Source organism: Pipistrellus kuhlii, unplaced genomic scaffold (assembly GCF_014108245.1).
Source record: "Pipistrellus kuhlii isolate mPipKuh1 unplaced genomic scaffold, mPipKuh1.p scaffold_m20_p_15, whole genome shotgun sequence".
NCBI classification, from domain to species: Eukaryota; Metazoa; Chordata; class Mammalia; order Chiroptera; family Vespertilionidae; genus Pipistrellus; species Pipistrellus kuhlii.
The window spans coordinates 3,740,016-3,761,570 of NW_023425460.1; the positions used below are offsets into that span (position 1 = coordinate 3,740,016).

At 55.5% G+C, this 21,555-nt stretch overlaps 1 protein-coding gene across 3 annotated transcripts in view; it reads left to right on the forward strand.

Moving 5' to 3' along the window:
• Nucleotides 1-18,710, forward strand: part of ZCCHC24 (zinc finger CCHC-type containing 24) — a 65,958-nt gene extending 47,248 nt beyond the window's left edge. The window contains exons 3-5 of one of the 3 annotated variants that reach the window (XM_045581685.1): nucleotides 718-882; nucleotides 2,173-2,213; nucleotides 5,309-9,212. In XM_045581685.1, the coding sequence (XP_045437641.1) occupies nucleotides 718-882; nucleotides 2,173-2,213; nucleotides 5,309-5,534 (432 nt within the window). In that variant the 3' untranslated portion in view covers nucleotides 5,535-9,212. Of the gene's footprint in view, nucleotides 1-717; nucleotides 883-2,172; nucleotides 2,214-5,308; nucleotides 9,213-18,205 lie in introns of those variants that run through there. The other 2 variants (XM_036438088.2, XM_036438085.2) reach the window with 2 other exon arrangements.
• The last annotated feature ends 2,845 nt before the right edge of the window (nucleotides 18,711-21,555 follow it).

Consider the following 21,555-nt stretch of genomic DNA (forward strand, 5'->3'; position numbering starts at 1 on the left):
GGGAAAAGGATACTTGATTAGACATAGGGTGACCCCCAAAAGGTATACACACTTTGAATAATTAGTCATCCCAATGGGTCACATGTGGAAAGAAAGAAAAATCAACAAAGCTGTCCCCTGTTACGTGCGTATACATTTTTGGGGACACCCTGTATGTATCTTACAATAATATGTCCATGATACATTAAGTAAAAAAGAGAAAGATGCAGAACCAGTATAACGTCTTTAAACGAGCGAGGGCAGAAAGCATGTGTGCACATAGGTTGCAGGTGTTCGTAAACGCGGAGTGTATCTTCAGGGCCATGTGCCTCCAGGGAGGGGAGAGGGTGGTGGGAAGCAGGGGTGAGGCACTCTGTGTGAAGCTGGGGGGTGCCTCCTCAGTAACCCTCATACCACACACAGGGCCACGAGCACCTGTGCACAGGCTCACGCGCCTCTATGACCGCTGAGCTGAGGAGGTGACTCCTGGTTCCACTGAGGACTCTGTGCCCTTGACTAAAAAAGACGTCACCCGCACCCCACCCCACCGCCTCTGTCCTCTGCCTCCCAGCCTCAGGTCCTCGTGTGTGCTCTGGGGTGACCCTGGTGTTCTCTGGACTGGGGACAGAGTGCTTGCACACGGAGACATGGGGTATGAGAGCTGAAGAGGGGGACTTCAGGGGGGCAGCATTTTGGCCAGGTGGACCCCAACCCCTACGTCTGCTTCCTGTCTTCCAGGCACGCCCCAAAGGCGAGGGTCTGACCCCATACCAGGGCAAGAAGCGCTGCTTCGGCGAGTACAAGTGCCCCAAGTGCAAGCGAAAATGGATGAGCGGGAACTCCTGGGCCAACATGGGGCAGGAGTGCATCAAGTGCCACATCAACGTGTACCCGCACAAGCAGGTGAGCGGTCCGGCAGGCGGGGGTGCGGGAGGCAGGCAGGGGGCTCGGGTCTCTGAAGGGCTGAGGAAGGGTGACTCTGTCTCTCATTAGCCTTCCTATGGCAAGGATGAGACCAGACCCCTCCAAGAGAGTTTTCTTTCCTGTCTCCTCTGAGACAGGGTGAGAGAGGGCCGCTGCCCGGGGAAGGGGGAAGGGGTGGAGGATAAGGGGCAAAGCACCGAGGCCCTGAGGCTGCAGCCTGGTGCATTGGGGAAGTGATGAACTTGGTTGCTGCTGTGAGACAGAGGGATGGGAGGGCAGCAGGAGGCGGAGGGGCCTGAGGGAAAGGGAGGCAGAGGGGTGCAGAGGCCCCCCTGAGGCGGTGATGTCAGACTGAGCTCAGACGGGGAGTGGAGGGTTGTGTACTCTGAGCTGGCTGGGGGGGGGGGGGGGGGACACGGGCATTGCTGGGGAGGGGCAGCATGTGCAAGTAGGGGACAGGGCTGGCACAGAGCGTGGGACGAGCTGGGGGAGCAGAGAGCAGAGAGTGGAGGGCGGGGCTGCCCGGCCGCTGGAGAGAACTTGGCCCCATCTTACCAGAAGGAGGAGGAGAGGGTGCTCGTGGTCCAAACGCTCTGTGACTGTGTGACCCTCGTGCTGGCTTCCATTTCCTGTTTGCAGGCTCACCATCTTTCCCACCCCTTCCCCAAAGGTTTCCATGGTCCCATCACCCACAGTCACACCCAGGCGGGCAGACTGGAAACTGGCCGTGGCCGAGGGGCAGGCCCACATGCTGAGGGCGCTGGGGGAGAGGCCCAGGCCCCCGAGACCAGGGGAGGCGGGCACAGGGCACACAGTGTCTGGGGAGCATGTCAGGGCCCGGGTGGGGCGGGCAGCTGGAGGAGACCATCCTGGCTCCTGAGCTCTCCTGGTGCCTCCTGACAAGGCCTGGGCCCAGGGCACAAACATGCCCCCTTGTGGCAGTCAGAGGCCCCTGGGCGTGGCCGTGCTATTGGGAGGGCTCTGGGCCCTCAGCGCCAGGTCTGTGCAGGCGCTGAAAGGAGGTGAAGGTCGGGGGTGCCGGGCGTTCCAGGAGCTTCCTCTCCAGCGAACAGAACAGTCAGACAGGGCTGGCCACTGGCACTCAGAATCGAGGGTGGGCCACCCGGGTACCATGTGCCAGGCCCCCGCATGCCCTCCATCAGTGCCCTGCCCTCCGCCCGGGTTCTGTTCATCCGATTTCGCAGGCAGGGAAGGCACATGGGTCCAGAGCGGTCTATGGAACTGCACTCTTATTTCCCCAAACTGCAGAGGAGCAAAATGAGGCAAGGGGTGTATGCGACTTACCCCAGGTTAGTAGGAAAGAGGGAGAAAGTCCGGGGCTGCCGGTGGCAGATGACTATCCTGGGTGGGGATGAGGGGGCCCCGGAGGACAGATCACGTGGCTGGCGGGCTGGGGAGCCGGAATGGGCCAGTTCCTGCAGGGACTCAGGTGGGCAGGGGCGAGGGTCTGTGCTGGGGGTTGTCCTGTGACCTAAGCAGTGAGGCATGACCGATGATGCCCCAAGGCGGGTGGGACCCAACTTCCTGCAGTGGCTCCAGCCTCCTGGGCCCTGCCCCTGCATTGCCCAGCAGCCCTTCCTCCATGCCAGGCCCATCCTGGCTGGTGCCACCTTCCCCGGGCCGGCAATGCCTCGTCAGCTTCCTCGTTTCTCTCCTGCCAAGCTCAGTCCGAGCACAGCCTCTCTGACCCCTTCCCCGTCTCCATGCCCAGATCAGAGTCCCTGGCACAACCTGGAATGACCTTCCAAGAGCGTGTGGCCTGCTTTCCTGTCCCCAAACCCTCCCCCAGTCATCCGGCCCCTGTCTGTTGAGCACTCGCTGTGTGCAGCAGGGAGACTGAGGCCCAGACCGGTCCGGAACGTGAGCTCGGTCACTTAGCCAGCCAGCACCGGGGGGCCCGGGACCAGGCCCCGGTCCCCGCCCAGCCCAGTCCCTATCTCAGGGGTCTCCTCCCGCGGGGAGGCTGCAGCCCGGGCAGAGGGGGAGGGGGTGTCAGGAGCTTTTGAAGAGCGGAGAGGGTAGGGGTTGGCGTCCCACGCCTGGTCCCAGTGGTGGGGAGAGTGGTGGAGGGGCTGCTTTATTTCTCCTGCCCCCTGAGCTCTGACCGCGGGGGCAGTGTCTCCTGAGAACCCTCCTCCCCGCTGCTTCCTCCCGGCCACATCTGCTTTCTGTCAGGCTCCAGCGGAGCCCCCTCCCACCCTGCCCCCACGGAAGAGAACACTGGGCTTTGCCTCGCTGCAGGGGTGGGGCTGGCCCGGGCGATTAGTCCCAGCTGCGGAGTGTTTCCCTCCGTGGAGGGTGGAGGGGAGTCGTCTTGACAGCTTCCCTGCTCCTTCACACAGATGGGCTGAGCCAGGACCGTGGAGGGGGAGCAGCAGAGGGGGGCAGGGCACCCATAGGATCACAGCGAGGGGGAGGCAGAGGATGCTGCAGGGGGTGGTTCGGGACGTAGCTGGCTCCCTTGTTCCCAGCCTGTTCCCAGCCCTCCATAGCCCTAATAGTAATAATTAATATATGATATTAATACTGGCCATGGAGATGTAGGTGTTTGGGGAGACGTCTGCGAGGACAGGGGATGTGACCGGCCTGGGCCCTTCAGTTGGCATCCTGGCTTCAACTTGTGTTGACTTTACCAGCTGGTGTCCCTCTTCCTTCTTCATCATCATCATCATCATCACCATCATTGGTGGCAGCGGCAGCATTCACAGTGTCTGTATGCCATCTCGTTTTATTCCTGGTCTTCATTGAGTTGGGACAGCAATCTCATGAGAAACGTGTTGTAACATCTCCTTTCACCGATGGGGAATGGAGGGTCGGAGGGAGGTCGGTGGCCTGCCCAAGGTCACTGGGCTCGAGGGCGGCAGAGCCGGTGTTCCACTCCGGTGCCCTGGGGACAGATCCTCTCTGGCCGGGAACGCCGGTCTGTCGCCAGTAAGCCCCGTGCGTGAGGTCAGTGCTCCCGTCCTTTCCCAATCCGTCCGTGTGGCTCCAGGCCTGGAAGCACAGGGATGGGCTTCCTGCCCCTGGACCCTAACCCTGCCCACCCTGTCCCTACGCATCTCCCGAAGCCCCTGCTGCTCCATCCCCGAATGGTTGGCTCTGAGTGCCGCCTCGGGGCCAGGGGCTGCGTCCTTGGGCAGAAAAGGCGGTATTCTACTTTTGAGTGGCTGGCGGTCTAGCAGGGGGGCCAGCAATCACCTTTTCTGTCCTCCCAGGACCGTCCTGGGTCATGGTTAATGGTGCTAAGACTCCCTGCCCTACCACCTGCCTGTAGCTCCTACCCCACCCTCAGCATGGGGCTCCCAGCTGGCCCTGGCCAGCTTCCTCTGAGTCCCCCCAAATCCGGGCAGGAGACCCCTCTGCAGGCAGGGTTCTGGGTCAGGGCTGTGCCAAGAAACTGTTCGGGAGGCGCACCTAATAGCATCCATAAACCTTGCAAGGAGATGAGGCTTGGCTGGTTGTGAGGCCGGGGGTGGGGGGCGGGGGCAGGAGGTGGAGGGTGGGAGGGGTAGCAGGGAGATGCCCCTGGTAACAGAAAGGTGCCTGCTCTGCTCGGTTTACAAACCCCAAGGCTTCCGAATCCTCCCAGTGCCCTGCAAACGAGGTGCGATGATGGCCCATTTTACAGACATGGAAACTGAGGCTCCCTGAGGTCACACAGGGAGTGAGCAGCATCATAGGCCTGTCACGTCCGCCCCCTGCCCTGGGCCTCGGGTTTCCCTATTAGGAAACAAGGAGGTTCCGCTTATGTGGCCACTCAACAAACGTGGCAGAGGGGGTGCCTGGCCCTGGGAAGTGGGGGATCCAGTGCACCAGCTGCCGACCCCTCACAGAACTGAGGGCTCGTTCCCTGGAACCCGAAGAGTTTGCGACCGTGACCAGGTTAAACTCCGCTTGAGTCCCGAGGCCGCGCGCGGAGGCACGGGGTGACAGCAGCCAGGGAGGAAGCGCTGGGCGCGGGGTCCGGAGGCTTGGGCTGGGATCTCCCTTCGTTTCCTTGTCCGGGTAATGTCTGTGCACCTGTCTTGCCTCTAGCCCTGTGAGCTTCCTACGGTGGCTGCTCAGAGAGGACTGGGGAGTGGGAAAGGGTGTCCGGATCCGGGCTCTGGACCCTGTCCCGCTGCCCTGGCCCCAGCCCAAGGCCCCTGCCCGAACCTCTGGGGACAGCGAGAGGCAGGAAGGGCCCTGGTGCCTTGGGAAGCAATCTCTGTGGCCACGCACACTCCCTCTGGGCTCCCTCTGTGTATGTCTCACTCCTCCTGCCTCTTCCTTCCTCCCCCCTCTCCCTCCCTCTCTCTCTCTCCTGCTTCGCTCTGTGTTTCTGTGTTTCTCGCTGCCCCTTGGTCTCCCCACCTTGAGCCCTCTTCCCACTTCCTCTCCGCAGAGGCCCCTGGAGAAGCCTGACGGCCTGGACGTGTCCGACCAGAGCAAGGAGCACCCGCAGCACCTGTGCGAGAAGTGCAAGGTGCTGGGCTACTACTGCCGCCGAGTGCAATGACCGGCCTGCCGCCCCCACCGGAGAAGCCCGCCCGTGTCCGTCCGCGTGGCTGTGTGTCCCCGTGTGTGTGGGAGTCCTCACACGCGTGTGGGTCTGGGCAGGGGGGTCTTAGGTTCTTGTCTCATGTGTGCTGACAAACAGTGTTACTGACATAGCTGCCCCGCAGGAGGTGAGGTCTCTGGGACTCTCCAGGTGGGCTGAGTCTGGGGGGGACCGGGGGCGAGCAGGGGGCCGATGCACAGAACCCACAGAGCCCTCGGGGTCCCCTGCAGGCTCTGCTCCGCTGAGACCCCTTTGGTGAGCAGCCTTGCATTGGCCACAAGTGCACTAAATTTACTGTGAATCCCAAAGCCTGCGGGGTTGTCTCCCCAAGACCAGCCGGCGCCTGCTCGCTCCCTCCTCCCCCCCGGGGGCCTTCCCGGCTGCCCGTACACAGAGCGCCCTCAGAGAGCCCGTGTCTGCGTCCCGTTCAGGTCCGCAGTCGTGGCGAGCTGACACCTGTGCCAGCAGCTGCTGGCAGTGGGCCTCTCTGCCCCTGGCCCACTTTGAGCCCCAAACTGGACTTCCTCTGCCGTCACTGATGTTACACCCCCTTCCCGAAGACCCAGGGGTTCGGCATTGCCCCCTCCCCAGAGACCCAGAGGTCAGAGGTGGTGGGGGGGGCCTGAATGTCGGACAGAGTCCCAAGGCGTGGCCTGGGGCACACCAGGCATCGCTACCCCCTCCCCCACACACACATTTTCCCCATGTGCTGGCATTTGTCAGCCATTCCCTCCCCTTCTCCTCCACCTCCCACCCTCGGCCCATCCCCGATGGAGGCCGTAGGGCCCTGTGTGGCAGGAAGGGCATGGGTCTGGCAAGCCAGAGATCTTTGTTCAAGTGCTGGCCCGGCCGCTGACTGGGGTTGGAACTTGGGGAGGACATTGCATCTCGGGCCTCAGTTTACCCTTTAGTTCAGTGAATAACACTAGTAAGGGGGGGAGCAGCCGGGGGCGCCTCCTGGGCACAGGACTGAATTTGGAGGGTGTCACCAAGTCCTGCACTCTCACCACCCCCCACCAGTCCATCACTGAGGTCAAGCTGATGGATGCCAGCCCCTTCCCTGCCTGTTGTCCCTCCCCCTGCCAAAGGGAAGGAGAAAGTCCCCTTCCCCCTCGCACGGGGCAGCCCAAGGCACCCTGCAGAGCCTCTCCTCCCGGGGAGCTGGAGGACCCCCTCTTCAGGGAGGAGACTGTGTTGATTGTCGTGCGTCCTTCCTTTCTCCCGGGGGCGGGAGAAAGCTAGTTGTCAGGACCCAGTCACTTTTGCCCCAACATGATGCCTCTGTGGGAAGAAGTCAGACCACGAAATGGGCCTGCAACCCAGTGTTTACCGCGGCTCAGGGACGCCCAGCCGGGGTCCGGTGCCTTTGTTTTCAAATGAAAGTGTTTGTACAGCTGAGGAGTCACAGTCACGTTAGCCAGGGGTCCAGGGAGCAAGTCGAGAAGATGGAGTGCGTGTGTTTGAAGCCAGGGGGCGCCGCAGAGTAGATTTCAGGGGGTCACGGCCTCTGAGCACTTAAAAGGGGGATATTTGCTCCAACCTGAGCCCCAAGGCTGCCTCCCTCCCACCCACAGCAGCCACGCCTGGCCGTGGCTGGGACCCCCCTCCCCGCCCACAGGGAGTCCTCGCCCAGCTGTTTCCCGCTGTCTCCCCGGGTCAGAGCGAGCGGAGTCGCCCTGGCGGGAGGCACTGTGCCCCGAGGAGAAGCTGTCTCTGCCAGTCATCCTGGTGCGCAGCCAGAGATAATGCTCCACCTGCCAGCACCGGGCCCCAGCTCTGCCAGGGACCTGGCCCCACCGTGGGACCTTGGTCCCAGGATGCTGGGCCCTGCCAAACCCGCTGCAGAGGTGGGAGAAGCCCGAACCCTAAAAGAGCCGGGACTCCAGGCTTCCGGAGGCCAGGGCCCCCCACGGGCCAACAGGAGATGGGCTATCATCCCACAGCGACCTTCCCAGTGGGCTTGTCCGGCTGGCAGCCATTGCCCCTGCCATTTGTGCCCGGCTGGCCATGGAGGGCTGGGCCCTCTTTATTGTTCTGGCCAGACTTGGGAGCTCTCCGGGGTCAGCAAAAGCCTCTGGTGCCCAGGCTGGCTGCCGTGGGAATGACGTGCTCAGAGGCCCGGAGCCCTGGGGACGGGCAGTGTGTGGCTGAGGACGTTCGAAAGGGACAATCGCTTGTAGTGAGTAGGTCTAGAAATGTAGCTGGGAGATCACAGTGTTTACCCCGTGGAAGTATTCAGTAGTTCTACTTGTGCATTTGTATTTATTTTGAGTTATACTTGACACAGAATTCCTTTTTTTAAAAAAGACAAATACTATTTGTGTATTTTGAGGAAAAAAAATCATAGATGTTAAAATTTCTGCCTAGTTACCAATCATTCTCACAACACTGAATTTCTTACCTTCTCCTGAGAAAAATCCTCACAGTGGTTTTTGTCTGTATATATTGGAAGGCCTTTTTTTAAAAAAAAGAAAAAGAAAAAAGAAAAGAAAAGAAAAAAAATAATTGTTTGATTTTTGACATTAAACACAAACAAAGAGAGGCATTTTCAAAGCTTCGGAGCTTTCGGGAGGGCAATAGAATATCAAACAAAATGTCTGGAAGTATTTTGCAAACCTTGTTGAGGTGCGAGAAAAATATTTATGGTGAGAACGTTTTTCTCCTGGGTTTGGTTTTGTTTTTCTTTTGATTTTTTTTTTTTTACTATTCTTTGGTCTGTAAAAAGTATGCAACCGAACTACATTAAGAAGGAAATATTGTCTCCATAGAATATTATATGAAGTTGGTACATAATTCTGACGAGGAAAAACAGAACAAAAATCTTTGCAATTCTTTAAGCCATATTGTTGCTCTTCTGTTTTGTTTGTTTTTTTTTCCTTGGATGAAAATATCAGTATTAAGTAGCCAGCATATTACCCAAGTGCTTAGACGCATTGGTCTGTGTCTGTCCTGTATTTATACATGTGTGTATCTGGAAAGTATTGCCTTGTAAGGGAAGCTGTTCTTAGGTCTTTAGTGAAAGGGGATGGAACCCCTTTGAGCCTCCTCAGCTGAGGATAACAAACAGCATTGTAACCCTTCCCCTCGCGCCTTCTTATTATTCTCTCGTTATTATGGTTATTAGTTTAGTCGGGGGTGAGGAGGTGGGCCGGGGGAGAAACGGACGTGGGACTAACCAGCCCCCTGTGGCCAGCCCCGTGGCCTTGGCCTGAGGAAGGGCCCGGCCAGCGGGGCCCCAGGAGGGCGAGAGGAAGAGAGGCAGCCTTCACACCCTCTGGGTGGCCATCTGAGCCATGCCTCGGGGCCCCGGGCTCTTTGAACTTGGATTTGCCAACCAGAGCCCTCACTTGCCCTCTAACGTCTAGTAGACTTGAATCTATTCTAAACGAGTATTTAACCGACATCACTACATTGTAGCCCAGCCCAACAGCAGCCCTGGCATGGCGGGGGAGGTGTCGCCGGGGCCGGGGGCAGCACACTGGCTGCTGTCCGCCGCCAGCCGCACGCTCACCTCCTCCGCTCCCCTGGGGCGGCCTGTCCGTGTCTGTATCCATTCATGCGTGTGTGTCCAGCTAAAGAGACAAATGGCCCGTGGGCCCCGCCCGGAGAGCACGGCAAGGCTCCCGACCTCTCCGAGGGGCGCCCTCGGGATGGCATTCCGTTGTGTGCCTTATTCCTGGAGAACCTGTATGCGACGTGCCCTTAGAAGTATAGTCTTTTCCCGCGGTATTAAAGGACTTGAAAGGCCGGAGTGGCTCCTGGCTTTCCTTGTCTGCACAGAGCATCGGTGGGGAGCTGGGCGCCTTCGCAGACTCTGGGCGGAGCGGGAGGGAGGGACTTGCTCCCCGGGGCCTGGGTCAACTGTCCGTGCCCTGCCTCCCTCCGCCCCGCCGACTGCCTCCTCCCGGCCCCTCTGCCCCAGGCGGACACTCTCCAGGCCGAAAGCCCTCCCCGAGGCGGGCGAGATTGTCAGCACATTAGGTCACACGTTAGCTCGCGATGGGGCTCCCGGTGACCATATATAGGAGTGAATCTTCCTCGGAGCAGAGCCGGGCCGCCCTTGGCCCTGCCGCCCCTGCTCACACTTGGCCCTCGTGCCAGGGCTGGGGTTTGGGCATCACAGTCAGCAAAGCACAGTGTCCTGGCCTCCTGGGGCGCCAGGCAAAGGAGCAGAGGGTCTCTCTTCTGAGCAAGTCCCCGAGGGGCTGGGTTGTTGCTGGGGCCACAGAGAGGGAGCCACGCAAAGCGACCTGCATCCCCAACCTTGCTGCTCACAGGAGCACCTACGGGGTCTCGTCCTCACCCGAGACCCTCGCGATGTCCGCCTGGACATGTCCTCTGGTTCTTAAAGCCCCCGGTCAGTCCGATGGGCAAGGCCGAGAAGTACCGGACTCTGCAGTGGTCCCTCGTGGGCCTGTGGGGGTGACAGTGACATGGGTGTGGAGGCGGGTGGGCAGGGCAGCCTCACGGGTGAGGGGGGGGCACTGCATCCTTGGTTCCGGCCAGTGGTGCCGGGAATGTGCTGCCCGGGTTGTGTGTGTCGGGGGAGGGAGGCTGGAAACGCAGGTTCTTATGTGAGATTTTCCGTTTTAGTTTTGGCAGCTAGTTTTTACCTCGTGTACAGATCACAGCGTGTCTGCGGGCCAGCTCCTGAGTTCAGCCTCGGAGATGGGGCAGAGAAACAGCATGTGAGTTCTTGGGGTGGGGGAGGGGGCACAGGCATGAACAGAGACCCCACACACACACTCCAGAAGCAGGACCCCTGTCTCCCTTGGGACGCACAATGAGTCTGGAAGCCACCGGCCCTTTTCTGCTTATGGGCACACAGGGAGCACAGCTTCTGTGGCCTTCCCTCAGGCGTGTGCAGGCGCTGGGCCAGGTCTGAGGGCAGGTGGCCTCAGCTGGCCCAGCCGTGAGCGGTGTGGGGCCTCTGCCCACTGAGTGGGAGGGGAGAGGATAACCACCTGCCCCTGCTGCTCCACAGACACGGCCAGGGGCCAGGAAGGGCTGCCCTCCAGGGACAGGCTGAGGACAGAGCATGGGTCTGCTCCGTGCGCCCTGTCCTCCCAGGACCTGCCCCGGCTGTGAGAGGTGGCAGGTCCTCGCCTCTCCGAGCCCCTGGGTTAGTGTGCAGATAAGATGGCAGGGCACACAGGGCGTGGTGCACACCTGGCACCGGGAGCCAACGCTAGTGGGTCTGCTGCTCCCACTGCTTGTGGCTCGGGCAGAAGCCTTGCCAGAGGTCACACAGGAAGTCAGAGCGGGAGTGGGCCTCCAACCCGGGGCCCCTGGGTTCAGGGAGCACCCACTGTGTGCCAGGTTCGCCGAGTGCCCACTGTGTGCTGGGCTGAGGCCCCAGGTTCACACTCGCGCGTCTGCCCTTGCGTGTCAGTGTGCAGGCGCCCCTGTGCTTGTTTTGTTTGCCATGGAAAAAAACAAAACAAACCCAAGGCAAACACAGTCTGCATTTCGACATCTCCCAGAGCCGTGGAAACCAGTAATTCCCCTGGACAGGAAGGGTTTCCGGTTGGACTTCATGTCCACGTCCAGAGGCTGCCAGCCGCCGAGGGCTGGGAGAGAGCAGAGTCTGCCGCAGAAAGGGGTGTCAGGGCACCCAGAGAGGACGGCCCACCTTCCTCCGAAACTGACACCCACCCCGTATTTCTGTCTGGACCGAAGCTGAGGCCCCCAGTGAGTAAGGGCTAGGAGGGCACCCAGTGGGCAGGGACCGAGCTTGGATCCGAACCCCAGTTCTCACTCAGTGCAGCCTCCGAGGCAGACCTGGGTGGGGCCCAGGCAGCCCCTGCTCCCAGGGGTGCAAAGGTGAGGTGAGGAAGGAAGGCCCCGGCTGAGGGACACTGGACGGACAGGCAGCTCCAACCCACGAAGGCCATGGTATAAGGGGCCCTGGCGCCTGCTCCAGACACAGGGAAGGCGGCCATGCGGGGCCCAGGCCTGTGGGGAGGGCACCAGGCTCACCCCCCTCGCTCCTCAGCACCAGAACAGCAGGAGCGGGCCCCTCCGGGGCCCCAGGCCAGGTTCCTGCCACCACCCCTTCCCGACGTGCGATGTGGAGCCTGAGTCCTTCTCTGTCATCGGGCCATTGGGATGCACCTGCGGCTGCAGTGGCTACAGGCAGCGCCTGCGCCCAGATATTCTGTGTGGCTGCTTCCCTTCCCACCCACCCCCCCTGCAGTTCCTCACTCCCCGGGCTGGGCCCCGGTGGCCCTACGGCTCTGCGCTGGGTCCCACCCACAAGCCCCAGTCTCTCCTGCATCCTCCTAACAATCCTGGCAGGAGCGAGGGCACGGAACAATATGCCAACGTGACCGGTGGAGAAACGGAGGTCTGGGAGAGGCCTGATACAGAAGACTGACAGCTGGGGTCCCCTGCTGCACCCCAGCTCCCAGCTCCGTGCTGTTCCTGATCCTGACGAGACGCCCAGGGGCTCCCGGGAGCCTGTGGAGGCCTTGGGCAAACATTATGGCACTTCGATGACCAGCCCAGTGCTTGGCATCAGCCCCTCTGCCCAGATGCCCTGTCCCCCGGTCTGGAGGAGGAGAAGGGCCTGCAGGAGCTGAGACCATAGGGGAGCAGCCTGTCCTGGGACAAAGACCCCTCAAAACCCTTATTTATCAGAGATGATAGAGGCCCTGTGCTGCCCCTGCCCCTGTCCCTACCCTGCCACACACTCATACACACCTACTGTGCCTGCCCTCGGCCCTCCACTCTGCCCCAGGCCCTCACACCTGCCCAGCCTGGCCGGCCGGCCTCCTGCTATAGCTCAGAGCCCAGAACCAACTAGTCCCAGCCCTGGGTGGTTCTGCAGGCCTGCATGAAACGAAGAACTCAACGTGGCCCCCAACACAGCCCCCAAACCCCGGTGCTCCTGCCTCCGCTGCAACCAGGGGACCGGGCCTGACACCTGCACCTCCCCCCTGGCGCTCGCTCATTCTGGCCCTCCTCACCCGGCCCACAGCCTCCAGCGCCCGGATTCACGTCAGCCGCCCTCCCACCTCCTCCCTCTTGGTCTAAGAAGTGGAGAGGCTTTCTCCTCACCCCACACGCCCCATACTGAGAGCCGAGCAGCACCCTCCTCTACACCTTCTCAACACCCCACACCCCCACCTCGGTCACCCCTTGAGGTTGGAGTGGCCCTGCAGCCCGTGGGGCAATGTGGGGTCCACGTCCTGCCTCGTGTGTCCGGGACCGTGGCACCTGCCGTGCCCTCCACCTCTGCCTCCCCATCCTCATCCTGGCAAGGACTGTGGGTCAGATGGACCCTCCCCCTAAGCCAGCCGCCTCCCCTCCCGGCCTCGACTCCCTCCCTGGGAAACGGGAATGATGTGGCTGCCCATCTGCGTGAGGGTCAGCGTGAGGACCACAAACAGCGAGGCAAAGTGCTTGGCACTGGGATGTGCTCAAGACCGCGCCAGCAATGCACCCATCACAGAGGCGGGGACAGTTACCTGGGCCTGTGCTGCCCCGAAAATGGCTCTCACAGTTTCCCCTCTGCTCTGCCTCCCACCTGTCACCCCCAGGAACCAGGTGGCCAGAGTGAGGGGCCCCTGCTCCCCTGGGGAATTGGGTCTGCCTAGTCTCTGGCTTGTAGGCCATTCCCCTTCCTTCCTCAGGCACCCACACTCTGTTAGTTCATTTCTGGTTTCTGCCTCACTTTCCCTTTTGTGCTGAAGCAAAGGAACCTCCCCTGGTGTGTAACTGAGTCTCCTCTCCCTGGAGCCTGCCGCAGCCCTGCCCCACAGTGGAACTGGCATCAAACAATGTGGTCCCGCTCCCCCACATCCTGGCCAGCTCAGAAATTCCCAGCTTTCCTTTTTTAAGGATCGACTGATCCCCTGCTTCCCCCTGGTGGCTGAAGCTGAGAACTGCAATTTTCCTGCAAGCTGCAAGCCTGTAAGGTGGACCAAAGAGAATTATTTTTCTCTCCCAAATCCCAGGTGAGTCCTGACCTTCCAGCACAGGGCTACCCAGGCCTCATATATCTATCTTGGGTAAGAGTGTCACGTTGTAATATCTGGGTCCCTTAGTCAATTATAATAAAATGCACACACAATATGAAGTGGAAACAGCACAGAAAAACAGGAAGCAGGATTTGAAAATTCCTAGTAGCCCAACTTCCCCCAGAGATCAGAGTCTGCTTCCATAGTCTTTTGCTTGTATAAATATCCTTGCAGCCCAGTGCACGAATTCATGCACTGATGGGGTCTGGCCAGCCCACCCAAATGGGGGCAAATCAGGCTGGGCGGGGGGGGGGTGGGGCTTGGGCAGTTGGTAGGGTGGGAGGGGTGGGAAGGCTGATTGGGAGCAGGGTTAGCTGGGGGAGGGGTCGTGGATAGTTGGCAGGCCAGCGTCGCCCCCCCCCCCCCCCCCCCCATTCGACCAGGGGGAAGGGCCAATGGCTGTCAGTCCCACTCCCTGGTTGAACTCCTGGTTGAACTCCCAGTTAAGGGGATAATTTGCATATTAGCCTTTTATTATATAGGATGTGTGTGTAATGCACACGCATAGATTAACAGGATCACACTTGACATGCTGCTCTGTCACCTGCTTTCATCATCTTTGCCTGTTAGCATGGAAGTCTGCCTCATTTGTCTAACAGCTGATTGCATTCCTTTGTTGAGTGATGTACTAATCAATTCCCTATCGAAGCACATTGTTTTTAAAAGTCAATCTTCTTTTTAACCACCTTTTTGTTTGGTGCAGTAGGAGGATCTGGAGTCCGGAAAGCCAAGGTCTGACTTAATAGGTCTCAGACCACACTGTCTTTGATCACACCCTGATGCCCCATCCCAAGGCCTCCGTTTCCCCATCCGCACGCACACTAGGGCATTGTGCTCCATGTAGAAACTTCACCCTGGCAATCCCTCTGAGCTGATTCCCATTGGCTTGGCAGAGCCTACAGGCTGCTCTGCGGTCACCCGTATAGTCTGGGGCTGGTGCAGCGAGGAGGCCTGTGAGCCCAAAACCTATCTGAGGCCTAGGCCACTGAACACTTTCACAGTTGTGGAGAGAAACAGTCTGGGGTGCTGCCTGATCAAACCCGAGGCCTGCTGCCCCTCAAGAGAGAGGCTGACACGGAGAGGAACACTTAGGTCTGACCCACAATCTGGTGCACCCAGGGCCCCGCTGGCTGCTTTCTCTCGGAGGGGAATTGGGCAACCATTTCTGGCTCCCCCAGCCCTGTGCTGACATTGCATATTAACAAGCAACTGAGAATGTATTCTCCTGTAAACACTTCAAACCATACAGAAGATGACTTCTTCTGGCCAAGATGGAGTAAACGCAGGATTCACCCTGCTGCTTTAAACTATTCAGGACTTCATTTGAAATGCCTGGCGTCCAAAAAGACAAAATATATAAAGAAATGGTTTTCAGACCATGGGCAAGGCAGAGCAGAGCAGGAGTTCTTGAGAAAGGAAAGCAAAAGAGGTGAGCCTTACAGGGGTAGAACGCACTGCCTGGCCCCCCGAGTTTCCAGGTCGCTGTGCAGGGAAGGGGAGCCCCGGAGCCAGGCATTGCCGAGACAGGGCTGGGAATCTGGGAAGGCAAGGGATGGGTAGAACTCTCAGACCAGAGTGCTGGGAAGAAGAGAGCCGAACCAAGAATAGAGAACGGCCCTGAAAGGAGGAAGCTGCAGAGAGAGGGCTCCAGGCTTGTGCACGTGATCCCCTCAGCTCCAGCAGGAAACTGACGAGCATGTGTGAGGAAATTACCTTCAGCTGGCGAAAGACCTCAACAAGGAACAAGCAGAACTAAACCCCCAGAGCTCACAGGGGCCAGAAATAGTTCGAGTTCCCATCAGCCAGACTGCAAAACCCCATAATAAACAGGGAGAGTACTCAGAAGGATCTGATCTTGGCAGTGGGCAAACTCAGTCCTTGACTAACGTGTTCCAGTCTCTTCTAACCAGGCTCAAAAGAACTAACCTGTTTCCAAAGGACTTACTGCTTTCCAGAATAAAGCTTATGAGAAGTTCGAGGAACACAAAACTATTCAGGACTTCATTTGAAATGTCTGGCATCCAATAAGCTAGGTATGTAGAGAAGCAGAAATGTATAGCCCATAATGAGGAGGAAAAATTATTAAAAACAGACACAACACAGATGACAGGTAGGCAAGGCTATAAAAGCAGTTATTATAACTGTATTCCAAATGTTCAAGAGAAGAAGGGAAGCATGAGCAGGTCAAACAGAAACCTGGAAATTATCTTTTTAAAGACCTATACCAAACCTTTAGTGGTAAAAAATAAAATTTCTGATATGAAAAAAATACACTGGATGAGATTAACAGCAAATGAAAAGAAGAAAAGATTAATGAAACTGAAGACATCATTTTAGAAACTATTCAAAATGAAACACAAATATAAAAAGACTGAAAAGAATCCCAAAAACAACAGGGCACTCATGAGCTGTGAGACAACTCCTGTCAGATTAGTATAAATAACAGGAGTCTCCAAAGGACAGGACAGCATAAGATACAAGAGAAAGATATTCAAAGAGATAATTGATAAAAGCTGTTGAAAACTGTAAACCTGTACATGCAATTAACCCAAATACAAGTCTATGGTCATTTTGAAAGCAATAGATAAATTGGACTCCATCCATATGTACAAGTTTTATGCTTCAAAGGATGCCATTAAGAAAGTAAAAAGTTAACTCACACAATGGGAAGAATATTTGCAAATCATGTCTCTGATAAGGCATTGTATCTAGAACATATAAAGATCTCTTACAACTCAACAATAAAGACAACCCAATTTAAAACAGGCAGAGGATCTGAATAGACATTTCTTCAAAGAAGATATACAAATGGCTAATAAGCACGGGAGAATATGCTCAACAGCATTAGTCACTAGGGGAATGCAAATCAAAACTGCGATGAGATAACTTTCAGATCTGCTAGAGTGACTAAGATGAAAAAGACAGATAACAAGTGTTAGTGAATTTGTAAAGAAATTAAAACCCTCATACATTGCTGGTGGGAATGTAAATATTTGTAGCTACTTTGGAAAACAGTTTGAAATTTCCTCAAAACATTAAATATTGAATTGCCATTTGGCCCACCAATTCTTATACTACATGTAAAGTGGTATAGTATCATTTGGAGGTAATCTGCAATAAGTTGAGCTACATATTATAAACCTCAGGGAAACCACTAGTAATATAAAATGAGGAATTAAATATAATAAAAGAGAAACATGCAAATTGACCATATTTCCATTACATCTGCAGGCCACACCCACCAGTCAATCAGGAGAGAGTATGCAAATTAACCCAACAAAGATGGTGGTGGCCATGGAGCTGGAACAAGTAGGAAGCTTGGGTTTCCCCCAGCGATGGAGGAAGCCAAGCTTTCCCTGGCCTGCCCTGGCTTCCACTCAAGGCTACAAAATTTCAATTATAGAAGATAAATAAACCCCAGATACCTGCTTCCAGCCTATGCTTGGGTCACCGGAGGGTGCAGCCAGCCTGCAAACCACCACAGACCCCTTGCCCAGGCCACCCCATTCCCCAAGGGAATACCCACCCTGATCTGGGAGACCCTTCAGGGCAAACCAGCCAGCCCCCACCCATGCACCAGGCATCTATCTTATCTACAATAATAAAAGAGTAATATACAAATTGACTGTCACTCCAACACACAAGATGGCTGTCCCCATATGGTCAAAGATGGCTGCCTCCATGTGGACACAAAATGGCTGCCACAAGTTTGTCAGCAGGTGAGGGCAGTTGGGAGGGACCATGCCTTCAGGGGAGAGCAGTTTGGGGTGAGGGTGGGGATGGGAAACTAGGCCTGCAGGATAGGGAAGTTAGGGATGATCAGGCCTTCAGGGGAGGGCAGTTGGGGGGTACCAGGCCTGCAGGGGAGGGCAATTTTGGGGACCCAGCCTGCAGAGGAGGGTAGTTGGAAGGGGGACCAGACCAGTAGAGAAAAGCAGTTAGGGGTGACCAGATGGCAGGGGAGGGCAGTTAGGGGCAATCAAGATGGCAGAGGAGCAGTTAGGCATTAATCAGGCTGGCAGGGGAGTAGTTAAGGGGGTGATCAGGCAGGTAGGCAGAAGCAGTTAGGGGCAATCAGAAAGGCAGGCAGGTGAGCAGTTGGGAGCCAGCAGTCCTGGATTGTGAGAGGGATGTCTGACTGCTCATTTAGGCCCAATTCTACCGGGATAAGGCCTAAACGGGCAGTCGGATATCCCTTGAGGAATCCTAGATTGGAGAGGGTGCAGGCTGGGCTGAGGGACACACACCCCCATGCATGAATTTCATGCACCGGGCCTCTAGTAAGTCAATAATAAAGATAAAATAGAATCATTTAGGGGGAAAAACACATTCTAAAAGGAAGTAAACAAATGGAACAAAAAAGCAGATGGGACAAAAAGAAAATAATAGCTAGATGCACAATTTAAATCTAACTATATTGATAATCAAGTTAAGTATAAATGGTCTAAATATTTAATTGAATGGCAGAGATCATCAGATTGGATAAGAAAGCAATGATCAATGCACCTTATGAGTCCATTTCTCTAGTTGTAAATCCTCCATTGTCCTTTGTGACAATGTAATTGCCACCTGAAATTAAATTAAGCTTTACCAGTAGAGGGCACCGAAGAGACACTTTACTCTTCAGCACTCTCCTTTTTCCCTCAGAAGGTAAACACATGCTATGGTTAATAATTTTTTATATGGAGCTTCTCCTGTTGAAATTACTGTGTTGTTCCAGTATCTTGTTTGGACCCGTCCAATAAAGACTTGACACTGGAGATAACCCCATAAAGATGGGATTTAGAGATTTGTTTGGCTGTGCTCTTGGACTTGGAGCAAGGCTGAATTACCTGCCAATGAGAAATGGAATTCTGGCCATGTATGGCATGCAGTGACACCACAATTTATCATGCTATCACCTGTGATTAAGTGATGAGGGAAGCGTGTGCCATGGGAGGCCACTGGCTGTTAATGTCAGTGATGATGACTGTAAGGACTATGGCGTGGAATGAACTATTTTGAGCATGCTTGATTATTTACCATAAGAAAATGACAAACTCATGTCCTTTAGATTATGGTGTGACCACAGAGCTTCCATTACAACTCTAAAAGGTTCTCTCATTTCTTGCAGGCACTGGACGACATCGCTTAAAATCAAACAGAAATTTAATTGTGTAGGTAGATTAATTACAGTACCATCCGAATTCATAGTCACAATAAATTCATCATGTGCAAGGGCACTGATGGGAAGGAGTGGTGGGGACAGGCTCGCTGCGGTCCTGGTCCAGCCTCCGTCTTAGGCATGTCTTCCGTGGGATTTTGCCCTTTCCCCTGTGGCAGCTGATTTCTGGTTGGTATCAGTGGAGGCTATTGGGCCCTGGCTGTTCTCTCGCCCCTCCCCAAGGGTTAGAGTTCTTTATTCTACCGGGCCCCCAGCCGCAGTGAATTTCTGCTTCTTTCACGGTCCTCCCCAGTGGAGTAAGGATTTTGCTTCGTAGGAGAGAAGCACCTGAGGAGTGAGCGCGGCTTCACTTTCTCCAGGAGCTGAAACCGCCACGGCCTGCACACCAGGGCGGGCTCTCCTGGGCCCCCTCCCATGCCCAGCCATTCTCCAATGCCCAGCCTTTCTGCTGAGCATCCAGTCATCCAGGAAGAGGCCTGGACCATGAGTGAACACGTGGGGAGCCCCAGCTATTTCAAACGGACACACCAGCTCATCTGCCTTCAGGAATTCATTAAAATTTTACCTGACTTCATCTCACCCACTGTCCTGTGGCCACACCTTCATCTCACCCACTGTCCCATCACCACACCTTCATCTCACCCACTGTCCCATCACCACACCTTCATCTCACCCACTGTCCCATCACCACACCATCATCTCACCCACTTGTCCTGTAGCCACACCTTCATCTCACCCACTGTCCCGTGGCCACACCTCCATCTCACCCACTGTCCCATGGCCACACCTCCATCTCACCCACTGTCCCGTGGCCACACCTTCATCTCACCCACTTGTCCTGTGGCTGCATCTCCTCGTGTCCTGTGTCTCCCTCTAGGGTAGGGGTGTCGAACTCAATCAGAGAAGGGGCCAAAATCTAAAATCCAGCCTAAATCGCGGGCCGAATGGTTTGCTGAACAGTCATAAACTGTCATTGTGATGGAAACGCAGCGGAGTGCAGTGATGACAGCGCGGTGACATTGCAAGGCCTGGCGGGACGGATTTGGCCCGTGGGCCTTGTGTTTGACACATGTGCTCTAGGGCTTTGTCCCTCTTTGGAACTCACGTCACCAGGTTGCCTTTCTGATGAACTTAAAGGAAGTTATGACTTTATTACTTATTCAGCCTTTTCTTTTTATTGGGGTAGGAATGCTAGGTTTTGCACCTTTCTAAATCCTAAGCAAATGCAAATACCCATACCAATTACTAATACAATAGAGCTATAGGTAATTTAATTGTCTATATGACTTATTTATATAACATCTGAATTTTTACAAGTACATTTTGGTTTACAAGTAGGAGAAATGAGTATATATGTATTAGCCAGGGTTTTGCAGAGGAACAGAACCAATATGGGGGAGGGGAGGGAGAGAAAATTACTATGAGAAATTGGCTCATGAAATTATGGAGGCTGAGAAGTCCCCGGACCTGCAGGCAGCAAGTTGAGAGCCAGGACCAGTGGTGTAAGTTCTGGTCCAAGTCTGGAGGACTGAGAACCAGGAGGACTCCTGGGGTAACTTCAGGTCCAAAAGTCAGCAGGCTCAGGACCCAGGAAGACCTGATGCTTCAGTTCAAGTCCAAAGGAGAGAAATCTGCATCCTAGCTCAGCAGGCAGGAGGGGTTCCCTTTTCCTCCTCATTGGCGGACAGCCTAGGTGAAGCCCACCCACATTAGGCAGCCTGCTTTCTTCAGATTTTAATCTCCCCCAAAACACCCTCACACACAACTAGAATAATATATGACTAAATGTCTGGGTACCCCGTGGTCCAGCCAGGTTAACCATTACAATATAATAACAAATAATTAATAATACTACCATCATAATTCTAAAAGCTGAGACGGATCTGGGGTGCAGAGTGGAACCAAGACTTTCTCTACCTACCCCGTTCCAGTGGGCTTTGAACATGGATCTGACTTCTGGTCCCCATTTCTCCCTCACTGAGAAATTCTCTCCATCATGGGCCCACCAAGCCAGACCCTCCTCCGTGATGGCAAGGGAACAGCCAAGGTGCCACCGTGGGACTCCTCCCTCACATGCAGCCCACGACGGAGGCAGCAGCAGCTGCCCTTGGGGCCATAGAGGGCACAGCTGCCTCCATCCGAGAGTGCTGACTCCTAGGGTGAGGCCTCTTTCTACCCTGGTTTTCCCCGAAAATAAGACAGTGTCTTATATTAATTTTTTCTCCCAAAGTTGCGCTAGGTCTTATTTTCGGAGGATGTCTTATTTTCGGGGAAACACGGTAGGTGGAGGGTCTCCTCAGACCCCCAGAGCATCCAGCACGTATGTGCCCAGAAGTAAACAATGACTCGAGTGGTGAGCCATGACCTCCCTTTCAATCTTGCCTCTCTGGCCTACACACACATAGTCTCATTTTAGCAGATTCGTTATTTTAAAATTCAGGGTCCTAGATGCCACCCTAGAAATTTGTATTCAGCAGGCGTCAGGAGCGGCCCGGAGATCTGCATTCTTCATCAGTCCCTGCGATTCCGGGAGAAGCTTTGCTTAGGCCTTACCAGCCCGAGAAACATCGGTGGACATTGCTCATCCCACAGAGCCCAGGGGCTATGAAATTCTCCGTTCTCAACCCTGCTACACTAAGAAGTTAGACACGAAAGTAAAACTTGTGATTCCATTGACAAAATCCCAGAGGAGGCAAAATTAACCTCTCCTTCAGTAGCTGCCTCGGAGGGCCAGGCAGGCCCCTTTCTGGAGAGATGGAAATGTCCTATAATTTGAGTGGTGGTTCCTTAGTGTATGTATACATTTTAAGTGTATAGTCGATGACTTTAAGTGTAAAGTCATCGACTATACACTTCAAATATGTCAAGTTTACTGTAAGCAAACGATGCAATGAAGTCATTGTGAA